At 34.8% G+C, this 24,502-nt stretch overlaps 1 protein-coding gene across 1 annotated transcript in view; it reads left to right on the top strand.

Moving 5' to 3' along the window:
- The first annotated feature begins 21,061 nt into the window (after positions 1-21,061).
- The window catches only part of Sema3d (semaphorin 3D), a 115,055-nt gene continuing 111,614 nt past the window's right edge, over positions 21,062-24,502 (top strand). The window contains exon 1 of the mRNA XM_051174593.1: positions 21,062-21,245. Within this exon, the coding sequence (XP_051030550.1) occupies positions 21,095-21,245 (151 nt within the window). The 5' untranslated portion in view covers positions 21,062-21,094. The remainder of the gene's footprint in view (positions 21,246-24,502) is intronic.

Raw genomic sequence — 24,502 nt, 5'->3', positions numbered from 1 at the left:
TGTTATAGAATACTTGAGAAAATCTAATTAAAAGATGTAAAGATTTACTTTGGCTCACAGTTTCAGATTTCACTTGATGGGCAGTTGGCTCAGCTGTTTGGGGGCCTACAGTTGAAAAGCTCATGGTGGCCTTGGCCCAAGGATTTCCTTACATAATGGCTATCTTAAAACTGAGGAAAAAGAGGGTCTAGGGTCTTGTATTCCTTCAAGAATATATTTTCAGTGACCTAACTCCCTTCAGAGAGAATGTATATAATCAGAACTGCATTACCTCTCAACTTCATCACAGAATATCAGACTAACGCTTCAACACCTGGTCTTGGCAGATTCTGCAGACCCAAATAGAACAGCATTCAGTAGCATACTGTATTGTTAATGTTTTTGTTACACTTTAAAAGAAGAAAGGGGTTTACAAAATGTATATGAAATTTAAAGATTGGTAGTAAGGAAATTTTATGTGCTATTAAGAACACTACAAAATGCAAATCTCAGATGAGATGCCAAGGAACAGACACCAAGAAATCCTGTCTTGAAAAGCTAAAATTAATTAATTTATAAAATATTATTTAATAATTGCACATTTACTAGCCAAGCACTTGGGCAACAAAGGCAGATGAAATGTCTATGAGTTCAAAGCCAGTCTTGTCTACAGAGCAAGTTCCAGAACATTCAGGAGTAGACAGAGAACTCCTGTTTCAATAAAATCAAAAATAAATAAATAAATAAAATAAAACAAACAAAAGCAGAAGCAGAAGCAGGAAGAGAAAGAAAGAAGAGACAGGAAGGAGGAGGAGGAAATGAGGACTAGGAGGAGGAGAAGATGAAGGAGGTGGAGGAGTAATCTTCCACCCCATTCTCCTGAAGTCCTTAGAGTCTCTCTCAGCTACTGAGAAGCCACAGTTGATTCACAGGAATCTTGTTCTTTTTACAGCCTTCTTGGCTGGTTTACAAATAAGAATGGACACAGAAATTTAATTTAAGAAAGTATTGAGTGCAGGTCATGAAAACTTATTGATTTTTGCCAGCTATATGGGTGAAAAGTATAACAGCTATGATATGCACTAATCAAATATGGGACTACTCCGTTCCTGAAATTAAGGAGAGGACTGTTCTGAATTTACCACATTCCTGCCTGTTCCATAATACGGTGGAAAATAATAAAATCTTATACATATTTTAATGTTAAAAATAATGTTGTATCCTTTGCTATGATTTTATAAAAGCTTTTTTACTAGGTCAATATCTTACCAAAAACTTAAAGCAATGTGATCTGTAGAGAAGCAAGTAAATCATGATTATCTTGCTGAACATCTCTTTTAGGTTGATCATACACTCTTTGGAAAATCTTAGATTAATGAATTCATTTGAAAGATCATTTTTTCTTTTGTGAAGTTATTTTGAACAATTTTAATTACATTTACATATGTGTCATTTACATATGTTTTACTCCCCACCCTCCTTTATTCCCCCATCCCACATCCACCCACATCATGAATCATCAGCCTCATTCCTACTTTAAGCTTTCTGTTTTATTTTTGTTTTTACTATGCAACCTCTGAGTTTGACCATATCTGGTTGATTGGGCATGGATGTGGCTCTATCTCTGAAAGCATGAGTAACTCATCAATAGCTACATCACTAAAGGCAAGCACATCTTCTCCTTCAGTAACCTCCAATGTTCAGTAGCTCACCCTAAATGGGGCTGGAAGAATTGATGATGCTAATGGATTCATCTTCCATCAGTGACTGTATGTTTCTAGGCTTAACTATGTGTAGACAAGTGCAATTTCTGTCAATTCATGAGTTCATGGCCATGTTACACCCATAAGACAGCATTTCAGGTCTTTGTTTTCTACAATACATATATCACTTGCATTGCTTTGTCTGTTGTTCCTCAGTGTTCCCTGACAATTAGAAGGCCTGATATGTGCTCCTTTTAAAGATGATACCTCAACAGTCACTTGCTTTGTTACCTTTACCACCCATGAGGCTTTGCACTAACCTATCTTCACTACAAAGGGAAGATTATTTGACTAAGACCTATGAAGTCACCAGTCTGTGGTTAGAAAGATAAATATTTTGATGGCATTTTGACAACATAGCCACTTAGCAAATAGAAGTCTTCTTTTCAAGTTTTCAAGACAGGAATGTTCATGGCATTGCACTATAGAGACATTTCAGTGGTTAGAAGTACTTGCTGCTTTTGCAGAGAGAATGGATTTGATGCCAGCACACATATGGTGGCTCACAACTATCTGTAACTCTAGATCTTTTGGATTTCACACCCTCTTCTGTTCTCCATGGGCACCAGGCATGGCTATGCTACACATTCAGGCAACACACACACACACACACACACACACACACACACACACACACACAATCAGTTTTGTAGCTGAAAGTCTTAAGGAAATAGATAATATGAATTAAAAAATGGTTTCAGCAGTGATCAGACCCTTGAGAAACATTATGCTTCTCTTCTATTCCTCAATATGTTCTCTTATTCATAAAGCAAAACCTCTCAAGTCAATACTTCTCATCAGTAATCATATTTTATCAAGTTTTCTGTAAACTTTTATGATATTACCAGCTAATTATAGATAATTTTTAATGAAGATTTCTATATCCTACTTTCCCAAAGGTTAGTGTTTAATGAGCTTGAGGAGCAGATGCTTGCTACGTCTCCAATTTATTTTTGATGATTTCTTTTTTATACATTAGTTAAGATTTTGGGCTGCAGAGATGGCTCAGCCATCAAGACTAGGCTCACAACAAAAAATAGAAGAGTTCAGTGTAGTGTTTTAATGGGATTTATGAATGTAAAAACAAGTGAGGCTCTTATTTCTGTGTCTTCTCTTTTGGATCATTCCTTTTTATATTGACCAACCTCAATGTAATAATTTGTGGTTTATTTGATTATATTTTATTTTTTTAAATGAATGAATGAATGCCTGGCCAGAAGGATAAGGTTAACAACTGAACTGTTTCTTATACCTGCTAGGAGAGGGAAAATCAGTTTTCTACAATGGAATTGCATGGGACATTTCAACTACTTCAGAAGATTCCTCATTTCAGTTGTAGTTGACCAATGTATTATGAACTCCACAGTTTTTTGTGTACTGCCATTTGGATACTGTTTTGGTGTTTTTTTTGTTTGTTTGTTTTGTTTTGTTTTGTTTTATAGTGTGTGAGGAGACAGCAGCTATTTTGTTTTCTTCTCAGATTTGGTGGTATTTGGTGCTGCTTGGGGTTTTATTTTATTTATTTTATTTTATTTTTCTTCTTTTGAAAGAAAAGATTCCTTGAGTAGGGATGGGAAGAGGATCTGGAAGGACATATTTTTTTTAATGGAAGAAATTAGGCTTGGGATTTGTTAGTTAAGGATGGTTGATGTCAAAACTATCCCAAATTAGAAACTTAAAAATAAACATATAGCTGATTCTCAGGGGGAAAAAAAAGATCTAAGATGTATGCAGCTTTATTTTTGTTCTAGTTAGGTCACAAAATGTATGTTTTAACTTAGAGCACTGTACATTAGAAATGCACTACATATATCTAACCTGTCTAATAGAAGCTAGCATTATACTTCAGCAGAATAACTCAAGCAGTGCATTGCTTGTTTGCCGCTGTGATCGGTGGTGGACTAGGAGCTGTTGCTTGCCACTACTGCCCAGCGTAAGGAAATAGTATCATGCCATAGACTGTTCAACTGTAGAACGATCAAAATTCCAAGGTGATGCACCTTTCTATCGAATGTAAAACACATGCAGGTTAGAAAATCAAAATGTGAGAAATCCCAAATGTAAACATGGCAAGGTGAAGAGTATTTATGAGGAATTTCCTAAATTAATGTAGAAAAGAAAATCCTACTGTAGTTGTCTTGACAAAGACCGAATCAGTGCTTTGACCTGAAACTTATCCAGAAATGCTTTTTGGATGAGATTGGATGAGGATGAGTAGAACATCCCCCCAGGGAGAATGAAATGAACATGATTTGGATGGCATGCATTCACTGACCATTTTGTCTGGGACAAGCAGTGCATGCTGAAGAACAGAGAGAAAGCAATTTATGTAGTTAAACAAAGAACTTGGATTTCAAGCTGAGGAGTTTAAATTTCAAATTAGAGATGTCATTTGGAAAGAAAACACTTAAAATATCTGGACATAGTAAGTGCTCTTTGGACTCTCGTATACAGTCCCAGTCCAGAATATCAACTGTAGTAAGTCACATGCCTCAGCCTCAGACAAGGCCTTGAAAATGGAATAGCATGGATCCATCAATGACAGCAAGCTGCATATATCACTAAAGGTGACAGCTTTGATAAAGAACCAATTTTTTCTCACCTTCCTTTCTGTGGTGTGCATGTGTATGCATAATTATGAGTTGCTTCTTTGATGAACATAATTTATAGTAAATCTGAAGCAGGCTCTCTGTAAATAACTGTAATTGATATGTTCTAATAACATCTATCACAAAAGAAAGCAAAGCTGACTTGAAAAAATAATATCTTAAAAATCTCTATGGCCATTATACATTATTAATTAAACAATTTCTATTTTTGTTACATAAAAAGCATGTGATGTGGATGACATGTATCTGCATAACATATTTATATAACACTGAATGTTTAATTCCATCCCCAAACTCACGTAGTTACCTTGTATGAATTAAAGTCAGTCTTTCAGCAATGTTTAAGATTTTAACTCAATACTCTTTTCACCATAGCACACATCATACCTGCTTGTTTACTGTTTTGTCTGTAATAAACTTGGAATATAGATCCTAATATACATTCAAAAGTCATGTTGTAATAAGGTCAAGTTGTGTGACAATAGAAATCAATACAGAGAACTGCCTCTATCTACCCTGTTTCTGTTCCCAATTAATACAAGTTTTTTAGAAACAGTATAGAATAAATTGCTTTCTAAACAGATCATTTTACTTTAATCATATTTGAAAGAAAAACACATGGCATAATTGTCTAAATTCATATAATCATGAAATATAATATTCAGATTATAGAAAGCTCCCTAAAAAATTTACTAATTTTCTGTAAAGTGATTGATTTCTAAATTGAGATCAATAATGTTTTCATTACGATATGCTTGGTTTAAGTGAATCATATGCAGCAATTTGAAAGCCCAAGTTCTGTGATTCCTGAGTACAGATGTTATCACAGTCCCGGAAGGTCAACCATAAACAGGAATGTACCTGAGGGTTTGTTTGTTAAAGGAGAAGTTTAATTTTACAAGGTATTCCGGTCTAACCGTTTTATTGAAGAGTTATATGTAAGTTTGATTTATTGCTGGGTGAATGATAAAAAGATAGCTTTTCTTCATTGTTTTATAATCAAATATTATTTGGTCTTTTTTTACATTCCAAAAGATGCTTGCATGCATGCTACAGTCAAGCTTCACATTCTTTTTTGCCTAAGACAGCAATAATCTCTATATTGCTACGTTTTTCCTCTAATTGCTTGCATATTTTACCACTTAGACACTGCTCTCCCATCCCTTTTTTAATCTGGATGTGATTTATTTAGAACAGGTCTGTCCTGTGACTGTAACAGGAGTGGGCACTGCAGACAGAGTCTGAATCCTTGATGAATAGTTCCCAAACATGGGTGTACTTTATTCTTATGTTCAATGTTATTTTCTCTTTTTGATACAAATAACAAATGAAAGGAGGAAAAGAATATATTAGAAAGACAGTTGTGAATAGGTACAGTAAAATACAGTAGTCTAGTATAAAATCCTCTCCACTAAAATCATGTTAATAGGAAATACAGAATCTTAACTAAAGTTTTCATATTGTTAAAGTGAACACTTTCTGAATATAAATGACAAGTACCAGCTAGATGCCTTGGTGGGTCATACAACTTGGCAGAGCAGAGATTTGTCAATGTACAGGTTAACCAATGTTTTGTGATTCTTTGGGTACACTGAATGGATATAGATTTTATAGCAAAACTGTCATTCCTAAATTACAACGAAATCTTACAAAGAAAGTAAGTAAAACTGGAATTCAATTCTTATTCAAAGCTACCTGATTTTAAAAAGTCAAATTTGCCCCTTCTTTCATTGCCTTTCTGTGTAAAAACAAGGCTCTTGAAACATTCTCAAGTGATCCTAAAAAATCAAGTGTCCTTCAGAAAACAAATGAGGATACTCAGAATGTCATTGTCCTACAAATACAAACGTGCATGTGTGTGGGCACACTCACACACACACAAACACACACACACACACACACACACACACACACACACACACACACACACGCAGAGTCATCACTCCAGTTTCGGAGGGTTCTGAACCTTGTAACCTTCACAGGTCTTCCTTTTTAATAAGGTTTTTACATATCTGTGCTCTAGAAGGTTTTAACTGTTTTGCCACCATGAATCATAGAAGTGATAAAATGAAGGAAACACAGAGACTGGACACACTCAGCTCTTTGATGGGTTTGGGAATTCAGTCATCATAGATGTCTAGCATGCACACGGTATAAAGAAAATAAATGTGGGATGGTGACATGACATGGCTCAGGATAACACCAAATCTGATGACCTGAGTTGTAGAACCATATGATAGAGAAAGGGAACTAACCCCCACAGGCTGCCTCTGACCTCCATACATGTGCCATAGCACATGGAGATACAAACACACACACACACACACACACACACACACACACACACATACACACAGTAGAATGTAAACAATAAATTTTTAAAAATCTAAAAATTAATAAAGAATATATCTGTACTGGAGATTGTGATTTTTCCAGACATAACAAAGACAAATTTTGTGAAAGGCAGAAAATGTCATAAATATAATTTGGAAATATTTGTTTTAATTGACTTGGGGAATTCAATGTTTTCAATACTCCTAAAATAGTATATATACAACAGTTATAATTAAAGCTGAGGTTATTAATTTGTATCAAATTCTTCAGCTGTTATAATATCCAAACAAGCCTTTAGAAGCATCTTCAGGCTGGCTACCTGCCACAAAGCTTCTAAATATCATGAGTGCTAAACCTCTCCAAATGCATTTCCTTCAAAGATATCTAGTGACCCCAAGTTAAACATTTTAAATGCTTTTCTTTTTTCTACTTTGCATTTACTTTTTCTAATTTTCTAACATTTCCATGCAGTAAAGCCGGTGTGTTCTTTTTTGTCTGGATTTAATTTTGGCAGTACACATAGGCCCTAGAAAGATGTTGAGGGAAAATGGGTGTCTGACTATTAAGGCAATAGGGCTCTTATCTCATTATGTATTGAAAAGAGCTTTACAATGCAGGCTGAGAGCAGGGATTTAATGCCAAATGATACAAACACATCTGTGTGCATGACAGGGGATCAGATGAGTTTCCAGCTTTCCTTTTACGTTCCATTGCCACTTATTACCTTTGGAAAAGTAGTGACTGTTACAGTGTGTGTAACAAATAGCAGTGCTGTGGCTAATGTTGTGTGCCAGACATGGGACTAGATCTTACACTTTATTTTTTATCACCACTGCATTTAATAAGAGCAGATTATCCACTTAGAGAAATTAAGTGTAGTCTATGAAAGGTTAAATTCTGTAAGCCTCAAACTAGATTTTATACCCAGAGGTCAAATCACCAAGTATTTTGTTCTTAGCTTGTAGCTTGAGCCATCCATAGATGACTTAAGAACTTTACTCTAGGTATAACACATAGCAAAAATAAATAGTTTAATTACTGGAGACTTTGAAAGACTAACTGGCAAACTGAGTTATTTATTTTAAAATCCCAGACTTCATTACTTCTTTGACCTTGTAGTCAACTTAAGAGGATGCATAATAAAAAGTGATTATAAACTATTGGATAGAAGTGTGTGTGTGTGTGGTGTGTGTGTGTGTGTGTGTGTGTGTGTGTGTGTGTGTGTGTGTGTGTGTAATAGTAGTAGTAGTAGTGCTAGCAGCACCGGCAAATCCCCACAGAACTGTATGCTCCCCTGGAAGAGCCTGTCCCTTATATTCTAACTCTGGATCCTGTTGAAAGCAGGGAAATCTATGGTGGATTTTTATACACTATTGATAAATTGTAACTAAAGAAGGCTATATGGCTGCAGTGAAATGCTTCCCAGTAACTATGAATAGCGAATGCTAGGTAAAATGCAAACAGCTCAGCTCAAATATTAGTGAGACATATAGGTTCCATAGCCATGGACAAGGAAACAAGTGTTTAGGAAGCAGCTGTAGGCTTCTGCAGAGATAGGCTTCCTGATAAAGAAGGGGAATTTTCTGGCACATACCTTGTCACAAGACTGCATACCAATACATTCTGCATATTTTGCTTCCACAGTTGTCAACTCGATTATGTTTACATGTAAACATGTTAGCACAAGAAATTCTTCCTCAGGTGTATTAAGAAAGCACAAGTAAAAGGGATAAATGTAGTTTTAATTATGAATTCTGAAATTCTGGTTGTTTGTTGTGACAGACTCTAACTATGGAGCATAGTCTGTCCTGAACCTCACTTTCAGCCTCAGTACTGAGATTGCAAGTATATTCTTCATCAGCTCAGAATTCCCATAAGATAGTGTTACAGACATATTTAAAATATTACCTTTTCAATATAAAGGTACATATATAACTATAGTTTAAAACTGTTATCAATGACATAGTATATTCAATTATTTTAATAATGTGATTTGGAATGATACAATACTCTTACAGTTTTGTTTTATCAATTAATCCTTCTTGCTAACTGAATTCTGCATTTTGAAGGCTCATGCTACAGGAACATTCAATGCTTACACATAAACAAGAGAAATTTAGTAGGTGATTTGATATTTCATGTTAGAGAATATAAAGCAGATATATTATGATGAGCTGAGGAATGAAATAATTCTTGGAATCTGTTAAAGAAAACCATTAAACTTTTGTGAGGCTACTTAGTCATTTTGAAATATGTTATGAATAATATTTGGATAGGTTTTAAATCTAAATATTTTAATGTTTAATATCCCTAGTCATCTGAGAAATGGAAATGCATACTACATAGAAGTTCTATCTCATCGCAGTGAGAATGGCTGTCATTAAGAAAAAAATATATAACAATAGTGCTGGTGAGAATGCAGGGAAGGGAAATTCCTATAGTGCTTGTGGGAATGTAATGGGATTAACTACTCTTGAGATTCTCCAATCTAAAGACTGAAACCAGAACTACTATACAACACAGTTAAGCCATGCTTTTGTATTCATGTTAAGGCATCCAACACATTATAATTGAGCAGTCAAGTTTATTGCAGAACTGTTCCAGCAATTTCCTGGAATAAGAAAATGTGGCTTATATACAGAATGGAATTTTACTCACAAGAATTGAAATGATATAACTTGTTGGAAAAATATAATTGCACCAATAATTAGATTAAGTGAAATAAATAAGTCAAATTAAAAAGACAAGTATCATGCCTTCTCTCATTGTGGACTCTAATATGTATGGTATCCTGCTTATTATTAAAAGTTCTTTATCTTTAATATATAATTCTAAGATGTTAATGAAGTTTTGCTAAATTTTGTAAACTAGTGTGACTTTCAAAGTATAATTAGTCAGAAAACAAACAAACAAAAAACAATATAAGTAAAGTATTTTACAAAATTTGATTTGGGGAACTGGATGTTCAGATCAGAGGTCACTTTCTAGAATGAGTTGAGTGAGGGCCCTAAATGTGATCTCCAGAATAACACTTTAAAAGTTTTTGTATTAAATATAGCTGTTGTTAACATCATTAAGTTTTGGGTGAGGAAAAGATTTTAATTATATATATATATATAATTCTACGCATATGTTCAGAGTGAATAACCAATAAAATATGAAATGATTAAATATCGTCAGTGATGTCTTAGTGATTTGCTTAAAGAGAACTGAAACAAAGACATTTCATAAGAGTGCAGAGATAAACACGGGCAGTTTTAGAAGTCAAGGTTAAGGGTTGGGCTGGTGGATGGATCCTTTGCAATGGCCAGATTGAACTGTAAAGATGATTCTGTCTCTGTGCTTTTAAGCACCTAAGGCTACCTTATCCCATGTGTTTCAGAGTTCACAGGATCATCACTTCTTCTAGAGCCATTTTTGGAAAAGATATCAAGAGAAGCTTAAGCTTTTGCATCATTATACAAGTGTGGAAAAACTAAATAAAGTTTACATTGTCTTCCAAGTGTTTATTCTACATTTTTTTAAAGATTTTACCAAAAGTCATTATTTTAGTTAATTGCTCTTTATTGATTAGTTAAATGTATTTTAAATAATTAAAGACTTCATCTTTAAGCATGTCTAATCACATATAATCAAACTTAAATATTACTCCCACATTCCCACTTTCAGCAACAGAAATAGAAATAATTTTTGCATAATTATGTTTTATTAATATCCTAAAAATATTTTCTTATGTATTTTTATAATATAGAATGTTACCTAGTGTTTCTTAGCCTTTTTTCTTTGTGGTTTTTCAAGAATGGTTTTCTTTGTGTAGCCGTGATTGTCATGGAACTACATCTGTAGACCAGGATGGCCTCAGACTCACAGTGACACACCTGCCTCTGCCTTCCAGATACTGGGATTAAAGGTGTGTGTCACCACTGCCCAGAAACTATTATATTTTAAGGCCTAATGAATTGTAAGCATATTTTGAGAACATTATTAATTGTTTTAAGCATACATTAATTGTTATTATTTTAAAATAAATTTCCATTGAAAATTAAGATAATGAATTTGACCATTCCAAAATGACTAACACTTGTATAAGACCTACTTTCAATAGTGTGCAGTGTTGTAGGCCAGTAGGCTGTGAATTTTCATTCTTATAACAAATGCATTAAGTATTCTCATAATCCAGAATACTTATATCAGGTGTGGTGAGACATCTGAGGCTAAGTTACTTTCCCACAAATAAACAGAATGCCACCAGCTCTGCTTCTGTCTTGCCCCAGGAAAGTTATACAATTGATAACCCATGATAGTCAAATGTTTAGGTCAAAAGAATTTAATAGCATCATATTAGGTTTAAATATATGACATGATATCAGGACAATTTAAAATGTGAAGTTTTGTTTTAGAAATTACATTTAGCTTTCACTGTCAAAGGTGAGCCAATGAAGGGATATTGATTAAGTCTCAGTTTCTGGGCGGGGGGGGGGGTAGGTCATCTGGAGAACAAGGTGAATTTCTGTTATGGATAACTGAATCCCAGAGATCCTGCTCCATTCCGGAACATTTTCAAAATTGCATTGGAATATTTATCTAAGAAAGAGTCAGTTAGAAACTCAATGGTACTGACATTTGAAGCATTTTACATTCAGACAAAACCCATGAACATACTTATGTCTTCTTCACTGTAATATGAAAAATGATGATTACAGCACAATTGCTGTTGAGTGCTGAGAAAGTATACCTCAGCATAATCATCGATTGATGCAGCCAGCATGGTTATATATTGTTCAGTATTGTGATGTCTAAAATTCGAATCTGATTTGAAGACTTGGTTTTAAAACTCCACAAGTGACCTTAATCTCTTACAGCACTGATTATGTTATATTTGAAAGATAATTCTTTTTGTTTTTAATATGTGCAACATATGTTTGAAGCATATATATTTATATACTCAAGAGCATTGGGAATTATAAGAATGTTTGCAACTAGGCTAATGTTTTATTAAATGTATATATACGTAATACTGTGGCTTACCAATTACTAAGAACATGATGCCATATCATTATCAATTGATATCCCAGAGAATACACTATCAGTTTTCATCCCCAGATACTGTTATGTTTATGAAGTTAATTATTTGAGGTATCTTTCCTATGGAAATGTAACATTTCAATTGCTAAAACTGTTTATTTCTCAAAGATATTTCTGGCTATGAGAATATGGCTTCAGGAATGCAAATCCACATAATCTGAAATTCTGTTTTGTTGAGCACAATTTTAAAGAAAAACATACTCCCTGTAGCCTTTAAAGTAAAATACTATGTTTAACCATTTCATAATAATAACACTACTACAATAATGTATCTTTAATAACAATTGATTTAGCCTAGCTCTATGAATGATTAATCATGCATACTACTTTTATGTATAGGTAAAGAACACTGAATATTATAATAAGGATATTTATAAATAGGTTAACATTTAATAAACTGTAAATGAAAACAATTATTTTATATTTACATAATATGATACATAATGCCATGAGCTGTGCACTATCTAAGGAAACCCTAATACCAAGCGTAAGAATGTAGGAAATTAAGAGACTTATAAAACAAGATAGGCTATTATTATTGACCTTGCTTGTCTCCCAGATGGTCAAGAGAATTAACTATTACTGAAGACACCACACACTTTGGACACAGGACTTGGAAGATTTGAGCTGGATTTGACCTGAAAACCTCTTTGAGGTCTAGGCTATACCCAGCTGTGGAATTTATAAACCAGATCAGGGCTCAGTATGGCAAAATTTTCCCAAAGGAGCAATAGTGGCACCTATATTTTGGCAGTAACCAACAACTGTCTAATTGACTTAAAGCCCACAAAACATGGAGGGAATCATGCTTGGTACGGAAACTTAGCCAACTACGCAGGCCAGTGAGTTTGTGGGTCTTAGAATCCACTACAGTGAAACTTTACCAAACCAACATAATTTCCAATTTCTTTCTAATACTTAACATTATACCCACAAACAATTATAGCTCCCCAACCATATCAAAGAAATTTCTGTTTATGGATAGAGCTAATTACATAAAATCATAAGGAGTGAAAACACACAAATAAATGGATCATAGGCTGTTCAACCCCAAAGAATCCATCTAAAGCACAACTACTATGGCTAGAGCTCAAGTAACAATGCAGAAGAGAGAAGGAAAGATTGTAAAGGCCAGAGAACCAGAACATGCTCTACTATATTCTAGTATATTATAGTCTATCCTATATATTTTCATGTTTGAAGAATTACTGTATATTTTTCCTGTTAGTTTTTATATAGAATAGTTTTCAATGCTAATGATTCATCAGCTTGCCTTAATGAGTTTAGTAACAAGTTGTTATAAATAAATAGGTCACATCAATAAAATTCACATAAAATTTTATATCTCTTGCTACTCAAATAAAATTTTTGATGAGTTACCATCCATATAATAAGCTTTGGACTTTTTGTGTTCCTTAGGGAAATGGCACAGGCCTTCTTGAGTGTTAGAATGTGCTTTTGGATCTCTGATTTAGTGGAACAGTGTGTAAAAAATCTCATAATCAGAACACTCCCTATTGGCTCTACATCTGAAGATCCCCAAGAGTGCTGTTTGTCTCCATGAACATCTGGAATAGATTATATGCAGCTAATTGGCTCCAGGTCGAGCTTGTTATACACAGTAGCATGGAGTATAACCTATGCAATTCACTAAATCCACCCACTTTTAGTAACTCACACCTACTTCTATTTATTCATAATTCCTCCCAGATGTATAACTTATGCACATGTATGTGTGTATATGTGGACAGTCATATATAAGTTCACACACACAAAGATTGCTAATATCAATTCATTAATAAATAGGTTGTTGACAAAATAGTTATTCATAATCTATGAAAATATAAGATCATATATTGAATTTAAAGGTCTGTTGGGAAGAAAACAAGATTACAAATAATAGAGTGTAGAGAATGCATTAAATAGGAGAAAATTACTCATTTTTAAAAACATTCTCCCATTTCTAGATTTTTTTCCTGTATTTCATTCTTCCCCTTTGATATGTGTTTTAGCACGTGTAGGCACTTACCAGAATGTCATCATAGTAAAGCAAGCAATGCTTTGATTTTTAAGTTATTTAACATTATGAATGAGTGGATTTATGAGAAACAGTATGGCCACTGTTCACCTAAACCAAAGCATCAATCTTCTTAACAGACGATGTTGGAGGCACAGGGCATATCGTAGCGATTAATGACTAGTTGGAGGAGTAGCTATCTCAGTACATAGCCAAGGGCCATTAACCTCAACTGGTCATTAATTTGCAGAAAAAGTTTCAAACTGAGATCATTACTAATAAAATGCACATATGGTGTATCCTCTTTTTTGCTCTGTATGTAAATGCACATCCATTTACACACAATATTACATGTCAAAAATAAATCAGATCTCCACATTCCCAGGATCTCTGAAGTCATGAACTTAATGAGGATTATAATCTACTCAGTTTATTTTTCACTGTTTTCAGAGGGTATAGGTAGCATCCTTGCATCCAAAGGCTGTTGGCAAGATGGAACCAGAGACCAGAAATCTCCTCACAGGTAGACTGAGAGAAGAGTGAAAGAACTGTGGGAATAAAAGGAGAAACACACTGATGAGTATGATGGGACCAAAACACATTTCCAAGTAAACAGCAAAAAGAGTAAATCAAAAATGGCATGAGACAAAGAGTTAAAGTCTCTCTTTGGTATCCTCCTCATCAAGTCCCATTTGATTATATTCTAGTCTTCTTCTCTTCTGTTCACAACCATCAAGTACAAACTAACTAGCTCTCTGCTTAGCTTTTCTCAAACTCAGAACCAGGAATCACCATCTCTTTATAGATCTCCCTTATGGTTTCCATCGTTTCCTTTATCCACATGAGGACATATCTACACTAAATTTATTTTTGATTATTCATTTTGTTAAGATGCTTTCTATAACAATTCTTGAATCTCAAATTTGAAAGTATTTTGTTGTGTTTTAATTATTTGTACATTGTATAGGTTAATTTTTGTAAACTTGTGACAAGCTAGAGATACCTGAGAAGGAGAAACATAACTGTGGCATAGCCTCCCTTAGATGTGCCTTTGGGCATGTCATTGGAGAATATTTTTTCTTATTGCTAATTGATGGAGGAGGTCATAGCTCACTGGGTACAACCCCTGGACAGGTGAACCTGAGTTATGTAAGAAAAGTAGCTGAAGGCAATCCTAGAAGCAAGCCCATAGACAGCTTACTCTTCCTGCCTTCAAGTTCTTGTCTTGAGCCTTTCCCAGGCTTCCCCGCAATGATAGACTCTAATCTGTAAACTATATAAACCTATAACCTCCCTAAGTTGCTTTTTTACTGTAGTGTTTATCACAGAAACAAAAAGTAAATAATGCAGAAATAACTGCCACTTTTGGAATGAATCTTTATCATCCTCTCACCTTAAAGAACTGACAGTAAGCTAGGATATAAGTGACTGAAAAGAATATATATGCCATTTCAAATCATATAAATACAGTTAAAATGTACATAAAACTTATCCCCGAGGTAATGATACACACCTATTATCTAGGAATTTAGGAGTATGAAATAAGATGAAAGCCTATCTAGCTTGAGAAAAATCTTGCTACATAGTATGCATAGCACCAGCAAGAGCTACATAGTATGACTCTATCTCCACATAAATTCAGTAGAGCCTAGAGAAATATCTCACTAGTGCAGAGAGCATACTGCTCATGCAAAGGACCCAAGTTTAGTTACAAGTACCCACATCAGGAGGCTTAAAGCCTGTAAGTTTACCTTTTGGGTCTTGTGGCCTTTTCGGTGCCATTCCTGTGTTTCTGTGAGTGTGTGTGTGTGTGTGTGTGTGTGTGTGTGTGTGTGTGTGTGTGTGTGTGCATGCACACACACACAGGGCAGGGGGAGTTCAAAGGTATCTATTAAAATTTAAATAGCAAATCTGATTATAGGGCAAGTCCAGTTCCGGCACCCTCTCCACTAATGCTTAAGTTCTTAGCTGGGGTCATCCTTGTGTATTCCTAGGAATTTCCTTAGTGCCAGGTTTATTGCTAGTCCCATAATAACTCCCTCAATCAAGAAATCACTTTCCTTAGTCTCCCTCTCTGTCTTTTCCCCAACTCCACCATCCCATTCCCTCATGTTCTCCTCCCCATCCCATTCTTCCCTCCCTTCTCCCCCCTCCCTTATCTCAGGAGATCTTGTGTATTTCTCCTTCCCAGGGGGATCCATATATGAATCCCTAGAACTCTGCTTGTTACCTAGCCTCTCTGGGGTCATGGACTATAGGTTGGTTATCCTTTGTTTTAATCCTAATAACCTCTTATGGCATAATACCCTCTAATGCCATTCTGGGTCTGAGTTACCTGAATCAGGATGGTTTATTTTCTAGTTCTATTCATTTGTGGGTAAATTTATTTCATGATGTCATTTTTTTTCTAACCACTATATAGTACTCCCTTTTGTAAATGTATCATTGTTGTATCCCATCTTTGGGAGCTTCAGTCAGATCCAGTCAACTTGCTCAGTTTGTATCTGAGAGGGAGAATATGGATTAAGAAGGTCAAGTAAAGAGGCTAAGAAAAAGAGCCATAGGATAGAGTCAGGAGGGCAATCCAGTGAGTAGTGAATACCCCAAGTTTATTCATCATTCTTAAATACTACAACTAAAAAGGGGTACATGGCAAAAGACTTATCATGGACAAGTAACAAACAGACTTTTTCCTTAATTATCCAAATATCTGGTAACAATACCTTAGACAAAATTTCTCATTATTGGGCCTTGAGGGTCAAAAGTAACCACACCTCAGACCAAGTCTGTTGTTATTTAGGTAAGACATCTATGATCAACATCAAACTTCCTACAGTAACCATGCCTTAAACCTTTAGGTCTTATGACTTTAACATTGGGAGACTAATGACAGTTTTGAACTCTCTGACCTTAAGTCAAGATGAAGTGGAGTCATCTCTGTAGGCCCCAACATACCACATTTTCTTTATTCTTATATTGAGGAAAATCTAGTTAGTTTACACATTCTGGCTATTATGAATAATGTTGCTATGAACACAGTTGTGCTAATGACCTTGTGGTATGAGAGTGCATCCTTTGGATATATGCTCAACAGTGGTTTTACTGGGTCTTGAGATAAATTAATTCCAAATTTTCTGAGAAATAGCCATACTGATTTGCATAGCAGCTGTACAAGTTTGCACTCCCACCAGCAATGGAGTGCTCCCTTTACTATGCATACTCTCCAGCATAAGCTGTCATTGATGTTTTTGATTTTTAACCATTCTCAGAGTCATTGTGATTTGCATTTCCTTGGTGGCTAAGGATGTTGAACTATTCCTTAAGTGTCTTGTGGCAATTTCAGATTCTTCTGTTGAGAAGTCTCCTTTTAGATCTCAACCCCATTTTTAATATTTTATGTCTAGTTTCTTGAATTCTTTATATATTTCAGAGGTCAGTCTTCAGTCAAATGTAGGGTTTAAGATCTTTTTCCATTCGGTAGGCTGCTGATTTGTCTTACTGACACCTGAATTATCATAATAGAAGCTATATCCAGCAACGGATGGAAGCAGATTCAGTGAACCATAGCTAAATAGTGTGTAGAGCTCCCAGAGTCCATTTGAAGATAGGAAGGAGTGAGAATATGAACAAAGGCAGTAAGACCAGTTTGAGGAACATAAAAAAACAGCTGACCTGAGCTAGTGGGAGCTCACTGACTGTGGACTGACACAGGGGAATGTGCATAGGGCCAAACTAGGCCCTCTGAATTTGGGGCCATCTGTGGCCACTAGCAATTGGACTAGAATTTATCCCTAGTGCTTAAACTGTCTTTTTTTAGGCCATTCTCTTTGGAGAGCTTTCTTGCTCAGATAAATTTGGGGAAGGAGGGCTTGGTCTTGCCCCAAAGAGATATGCCAGTCTTCATTGACACCCCATGGAAAGCCTTACTCTCTCTGAAGTGTGAATGGGGAGTTTGGTGGGGGAAAGATAGGAAGAGGAGGAGGAGGGGAGTGGGAACTGGGATTTGTATGTATGTAAATTAAGAAAAGATTGTTTTAAAATAAAAAAAACAAAATTGAATAAGCAAACAAACATGATATGCGTTGTTGAAAGCAACAAATAAATAAGGTGAATCTACAAACCATCATTTGTAAGAACATAAGGACAAACAGAAAAGCTGAAAGATTGCATTTATTAGACACTGAGTAGTTAAATATACAATTCAAAGTAATTTAATATTTTTAACAGGTTAACAAGAGGGAATCTGTTTTGACAATAGTATAAATGTGCTAACCAATTACTTTTAAAAATGATCTGAATAAATTATATAGCTGGTAAAATGGAGACCCAGGTTCACTTTCCAGAATCCCAGCAATAAAATAAAATTTTAAAAAATCCAGAAAATGTACTATATACTTGTAATATCATATCTAGGGAGATAAAGCCCTAGAACTTTCTTGCCCACCAATTTAGCCTGCTCAGCAAGTCCCAAAACAGTGAGATAATCTATCTAAATAAAACATATGTGGACAGTTTTGAGGAATAACATGCAACATTGCCCTCTGGCTTCCCCACACCTGTTTACAAATGAATGTGCACACACACACACACACACACACACACACACACACACACAATACATAAATAAAATACATTTTTTATTTTGAGTTATTTAAAATGTAATATTAAAATAAGGTTCAATTAGTATGTTATATTAATTTATGCATAATCATAAGCTATAAAACAAATTTTATAAGGGTGTTATGATTTATTTATTATTTTAAATTCAATGCAGTGTGGGTGAAAGATGAGGACAACCTTCACATGGACCATGGCATGCCTATGGATACCAAAAACAACTTTCAGGACCTAATTCTTGTCTTTTATTTGTTGAGACAGGCCCCCTCATTATTTATTCTGCAACCCCAAGACAGCTGGTCCCAAGACTAGAGGTGTGTTTTACAGTATCCAGATTTTTAAAGTAGGTTCTGGATATTGAACTCAGGCTTGTGCTGGAAGACTTTTTACCCACTAACCATGTTATCCTCCAAATTTGTGTGTGTGTGTTTCAAGAAGGCCATTCCATTTTTAATAGTCAGGGTTCTCTAGGGGAACAAAGCTTATAGAATGGATATATATAAGATTTATTGCAATGGCTACAGACTGTAGTCCAACTAATCTGTCTAATAACAGAAAGTCCAACAATCCAGCAGTTGTGCACTTCATGAAGCTGGAGATCTCAGCTGTATTCAATTTATGTCAGAATCCTAAAAAAGTAGATTCTAATTTTAGTGAATGAATGAAGGAATGAACTTGTTTGCATGAGTGAGAATAACCGGAGAGAGAGAGAGAGAGAGAGAGAGAGAGAGAGAGAGAGAGAGAGAGAGAGAGAGAGAGAGAGAGAGAACATCTCCTTTAGATAGGTTTCGGGAAGTGTGGTCCAGATTAAATGTGAATCTTCCTACCTCAAAAGATCTGGATTAATCATGTATCTTCTCATCTCAGAACTCAGAAAATCCTGATTAATAGTGGATCTTCCCACTTCATATTATTTCATTCAGAAAAAAAAAAAAAACCTTACAGTTTTGCTTAGTAATTTAGGTTTTAATTAATTCCAGATGTGATCAAGTTGACAACCAAGCAAAGCCATCATACCTTTTACTGTCACAGTATACTCACTTGGATAAAACTTCAAGAAGTATCTAGTAAATCTGAATTAAATAGTTCTAAGTACATATTTTATAAAATGTCATTTAAAAATATACAAATAAATGTGATTATTAATATACAATACTCCATAAGAACTAATGTCACATATTATACACAAGGGATAATTTTATTGTTTTATACATATTTTGAAGACAAAAAAGAAAGTAATTGAGAAAAATATAATTTACTTGGCATAGATGGTAGATACATAAAAGAAAATTTAAATAAAATTGAAATCAATTCTTGGTGCATAAATTCATATACCTTAAGATTTGATGTTACTTTACTTTATAGATAGATTTTACCTTCTGAGATAATCTTGATATTGAATGCCTTTAACCAATCTGGGCTATAGCTTAATTGCATAAAAATTTCCTAGCATGAATGAGGCCAAACCAAGAAATAAAGATATATTAAACACTCCAGAATCCTGAATAGCTGATCTCCCTTTAAAAAATTCAAACTTAATTCAATGTTCTAAAGCTAACATGAATAAGCTTGAAATATTTGTTCTGAGAATTCAATATTAATAACACTACTTAAAAGATGATTAACATCCATTATGTATGACTCTGTCAACAGAAAATACCAGTGTTACCTATTTAATAATTTAAAAATTTCTGGCACCACATGAGGAATACCTGTTGGGTTCTAGCAGCATCTTTTCTAGTGACTGTTGACTAAAAATAGAGATAAGACCTCAATGGTGAGGCAAGAGAAATTAGGACCCCAATAATAACAGAAGATAGCTTGACTCTACACATAAAATACCATGGACTTAGGCATGAAGAGGCAGCCACTAGATCAGAAGTTCTGACTCAACTCCAAGTTAGCCATGTGACAGAAGACTTATTTAGCGCTATACCTGTTTCTCAACAGTGACATTATTAAAGAGTTATGTTCCACAGATGCCATTAGTGTTAAATTATTTGGATTATACAGAACACATTTTGAATACATACTTGCTCTCATATATTTTCATATTTTGCAATTTTGTGTATCCTTGCCCTATGTGGAGAATATTCACCTGCAGTTATGGCAGAGGTCATGATTCCAGTCTAACTTCGATACTGTGGCCCGAACATTGTCTTATCCAATTTCACCAACTTAAATATCTAGAAAGTCTTATAAGCCAGCAAGAGGGACATGCTGTCTTTTGTTTGTCCCCATTTGAGAATGTTTTCTTTTGGGGTTGTTGTCCATCACAACTAGAGTTCTTCAAGTACTTCTACTTTATGAACAGGCCCACCATGCTTTGGAAAAAAAAAAAAAAAGATAGTACCCCAGGGGGAGATGCACCTAAAACAAAACCAAAAATAAGACAACTTTAGGAGAAGAAGAAAGTTATTCATTAACAAAATAGTTGAATTTCTACTAATGTGTTCATTCCTCCAACTAAAGACAAACTTCAATTTTATAACTTACTTCTATTTCAGCCTCTCTGTAACATGTCTATAAAAACAAAGCAGGAGAAAAGATACTTTGGAAACATGTCATGCATTGAAAAAGCTGTTGCTAACCCTAGGAGAATCTACTATATTGCCTTGGAGTATTACTTTTATTTTCTTTTTCTGGTTCTTAGGTTGAGTTGGCAGTGAATAAAAGACAATATTTTCATCATGAATGCTAATAAAGATGAGAAGCCAAGGTCCAGAAGTGAAGATCTCCATCTTCTTCATGCTTGGATGATGCTAATCATGACTGTGCTGTTTCTTCCCATCACTGAAACATCTAAACAAAATATTCCACGGCTGAAGCTAACCTACAAAGGTAAGTACATACATATTTTTTAGTTTTAACTAGTATATACAAATGTCTTCTTTGAATACCTTGTTGATTTAACTAAGAAATGCATATTCACCTCTACAAAGTTACATCAGTCAGTAATTATTTAGAACATAGACTACAATTATTTCCTTTTGAGAAGTAAATGATACCTAAACTACTCAAGCACATTTTTCAGCTGATATTTACAATGATTAATGTAGTCTACCAGGTCTATTCAGTTGCTTTAAAAAATCAAATGTATAACAATATAAAATTTAATAATTTATGTGTAACTGCTACTAATTACTGTTACTCTCACAGGATAAATTGGATTCTTCACAGTAAGGTATTATTATTCCTAAATAGTTTCAAAGTTGACAATGGTCAAAATACAAATTTTAAAGGTTTTGAAGTATGAAAAATAAACATAAAAGACATAAAAATCCAAGGATATAAAAAACACAAAAATCCAAGACAATTGCAATTAATATTAATGGGTAATATAAAAGCATTATGTTGTACTTATTTATTATATGGGTGTTTGAGTCCACATATAACTTTTTACAAATGTATGTCTAAAATCTTTTTTTTTCAATAATTTATAATTGTCTTGTTACTTTTTAAAAATTCTGCTGAGAAAATCAAAAGACTTTATAAGGACTTTCTATTAAAGTTAAATTGATAGCTTTAATATCTTTTATTTTTAAAGATGCCCTCCATCTAGTGAAAATTAAATTGGTGATAAAAGTTAATTATTTTTCAAATGGAAAAGCAAACAAAATCTTAATATTCTACTTATTGCACACATTCAGTGTATCGATATGGGTGTTGGAATGAAGCACAGCATTAGAGTTTTTGCCTAGCATTTGCAGGACCTTGGGATCAATCTCAGCACTGAAAATAAAAATAAAATAAAAAACAGAAAAGATGAAGGACAATATTGGCATTTGGATTTTATGTTTCATTGTTAGAGAGCAGAGATTTTTTTAAAATTTTTCATATACTTATATGTACAAAGCCACTCAATTGAAGTATTAAAACATAGAGCAAGCATTCTTATATAAATGATGGGTCTCGTTGTGAGGTATAATTTATTAGAATTTTGATTCAACAATAATTAAAAGCTGCATTTGAGAAGTATATCAATAATTAATTACAGATGATCTTGTGCCTCTTTCCCCCAAAGCTTCTTGGCTCCGAGATAAGTGCCGTATGAAAATTAAAACCAAAGCCAGGGATTTTGACCATGCTAACCTAATACTCATGATCTTCCTTGCTGAGGGCTGTATTGTTGGTGTTTTACTCTTACTTTTTGGCCCTTTTAAGGGTCCCACCACCCAGTTCTCAAGTAAATCACCCACGGGGTCTCATTCTTAGTTATGAGTGCATGTCCTTAGCCTGGCTTGTTTTTACCCAGCTTTACTCATCTTAAACTAAAAGGTCTACCTTTTCTCATTTGGCTTTTATCTTTCTTACTCCTGTATATCTTATTTGCCTTTTTACTCTGTTGCTGGCTGGCTGGCTGGGTGGGTGTGGCTGGGAGGTTGGCCCCCAATGTCCTCCTCTCCTTCACTTGCTCCTCCCTTCTTCTTGGTTCTCCATCCTCTCTCCTCTCTGCTTATCCTTGCTTCTGCCTTGCTATTGACCATTATGCTCTTTATTAAAACATCAGATATTACAGACAAGCAAAGAATCACAGCTCCACAGAATTATTCAAGTTCCCACACCGGAAAATAGTATTTTACCCTATTTCTAAGATTACAGCCAGGTATCACCAAGACTGTTGTGCTTTTTGATACCCCTTTTATTACTTGGGTTATCTTCATAGCTTTATTGAACAACCGACACAAGAATGGTGGACAAGATCTATTTGAGGGTGATCCATTGGAAGGCATATACACACAAACACTTTAGGGCCTAACTTATCACAGTGAAACTCAAAGATGCTGAGGTTTACAGGAGCTTTGATCAGTCAGAATTAAAACACTCCACTAAGCATGTTGATCACTCAGGTAACAGGGTTGCAAAAGCAATATTTTAATAGTTGGGTTACCAATAGCTGCAATCCCAATATTCATGAGCCTGAGACAGAAGGATAGTAAATTTAAGTACAGCTTATGATATATAGCAAAAACCTGCCTGAAGAACAAAACAAACTAGCTAAATAAGATAGATGCTAGATATAGAGATGATAGATAGGTAGATAGATAGATAGATAGATAGATAGATAGATAGATAGATAGACAGACAGACAGATGATATTTGGACTATTATATCTATAAAGAAAAAGATATACTAAACCTGGCTCAAATGTCAAATGTCTTCTCAAAATGATCCTGATGATATACAAACAAATAAAGTATTTTTTAGAGAAAAAATATCAATAGTGTCTGAAGTATGATACTGATATAGTCAGATCCTCAGTTTGACACTTAGTCTCCCTACAATATACAGTTGCTATGCATGTGGAGATGTTGAAGGTTGGGCAAGAAAAGCAAACATAGTCAAAATGGAACTTGAGATGATACAGTTGCTAATAGATAAGGACCACAAGATATCTGTTGTATAATAAGAAACTCTATCAAAATAAAGCCACAGCAAAAAGTTTTTATGGTGGTAGGGAGGACTCGACTTCCCCACCACAGTTAATGACCTTTTTGCTGAGTGCTGAGATTACATCCATGTATCACCAAAACTAACATATTCCGTGTGATATCCACCCCATTCCTTTGGTTCTCTTCCTGACTATGCTGTGATGATATTTCTAAAATCCTAAATTGGGCTAGAAAGACAGATCTGAAGTTACAATATCTGAAATTATGAGGACTAGGTTTCAGGTCCTCGTACCCACAGTAACAAACTGGCCCACCTTGAAATTATCTGTAATCACATCTCTGGGCCAGGTGGAAGTGTGAAGAGGGAGAATTTCTTTCTTTTATTCTTTCTTTCTTTCTTCCCTTCTTTCTTCCTTCCTTTCTTTCTTTCTTCTTTCCTTCCTTCCTTCCTTTCCTTCCTCCTTTCTTTCTTTCTTTTTATGTACATTTGAAACAAGATTGTTTTACATGTCAATCCAAGTTTCCTAACCCTCCCTTCATCCCCTGCCCCCTCACCAACCCTCAGCCCATCCCCTTTCTGATCCCCAGGGAGGGTAGTGATTTCCACTGGGAGTTTTCAAAGTCTGTCATATCATTTGGAGCAGGGCCCAGGCCCATGTATTTAGGCTGAGAGAGTATCCCTCTATGTGGAAGGGGCTCCCAAAA

The sequence above is a fragment of the Phodopus roborovskii genome, unplaced genomic scaffold, assembly GCF_943737965.1.
Source record: "Phodopus roborovskii unplaced genomic scaffold, PHOROB, whole genome shotgun sequence".
NCBI classification, from domain to species: Eukaryota; Metazoa; Chordata; class Mammalia; order Rodentia; family Cricetidae; genus Phodopus; species Phodopus roborovskii.
The sequence above is the reverse complement of the archived record's forward strand: the minus strand, read 5'-3'. Positions and strand labels throughout refer to the sequence as shown.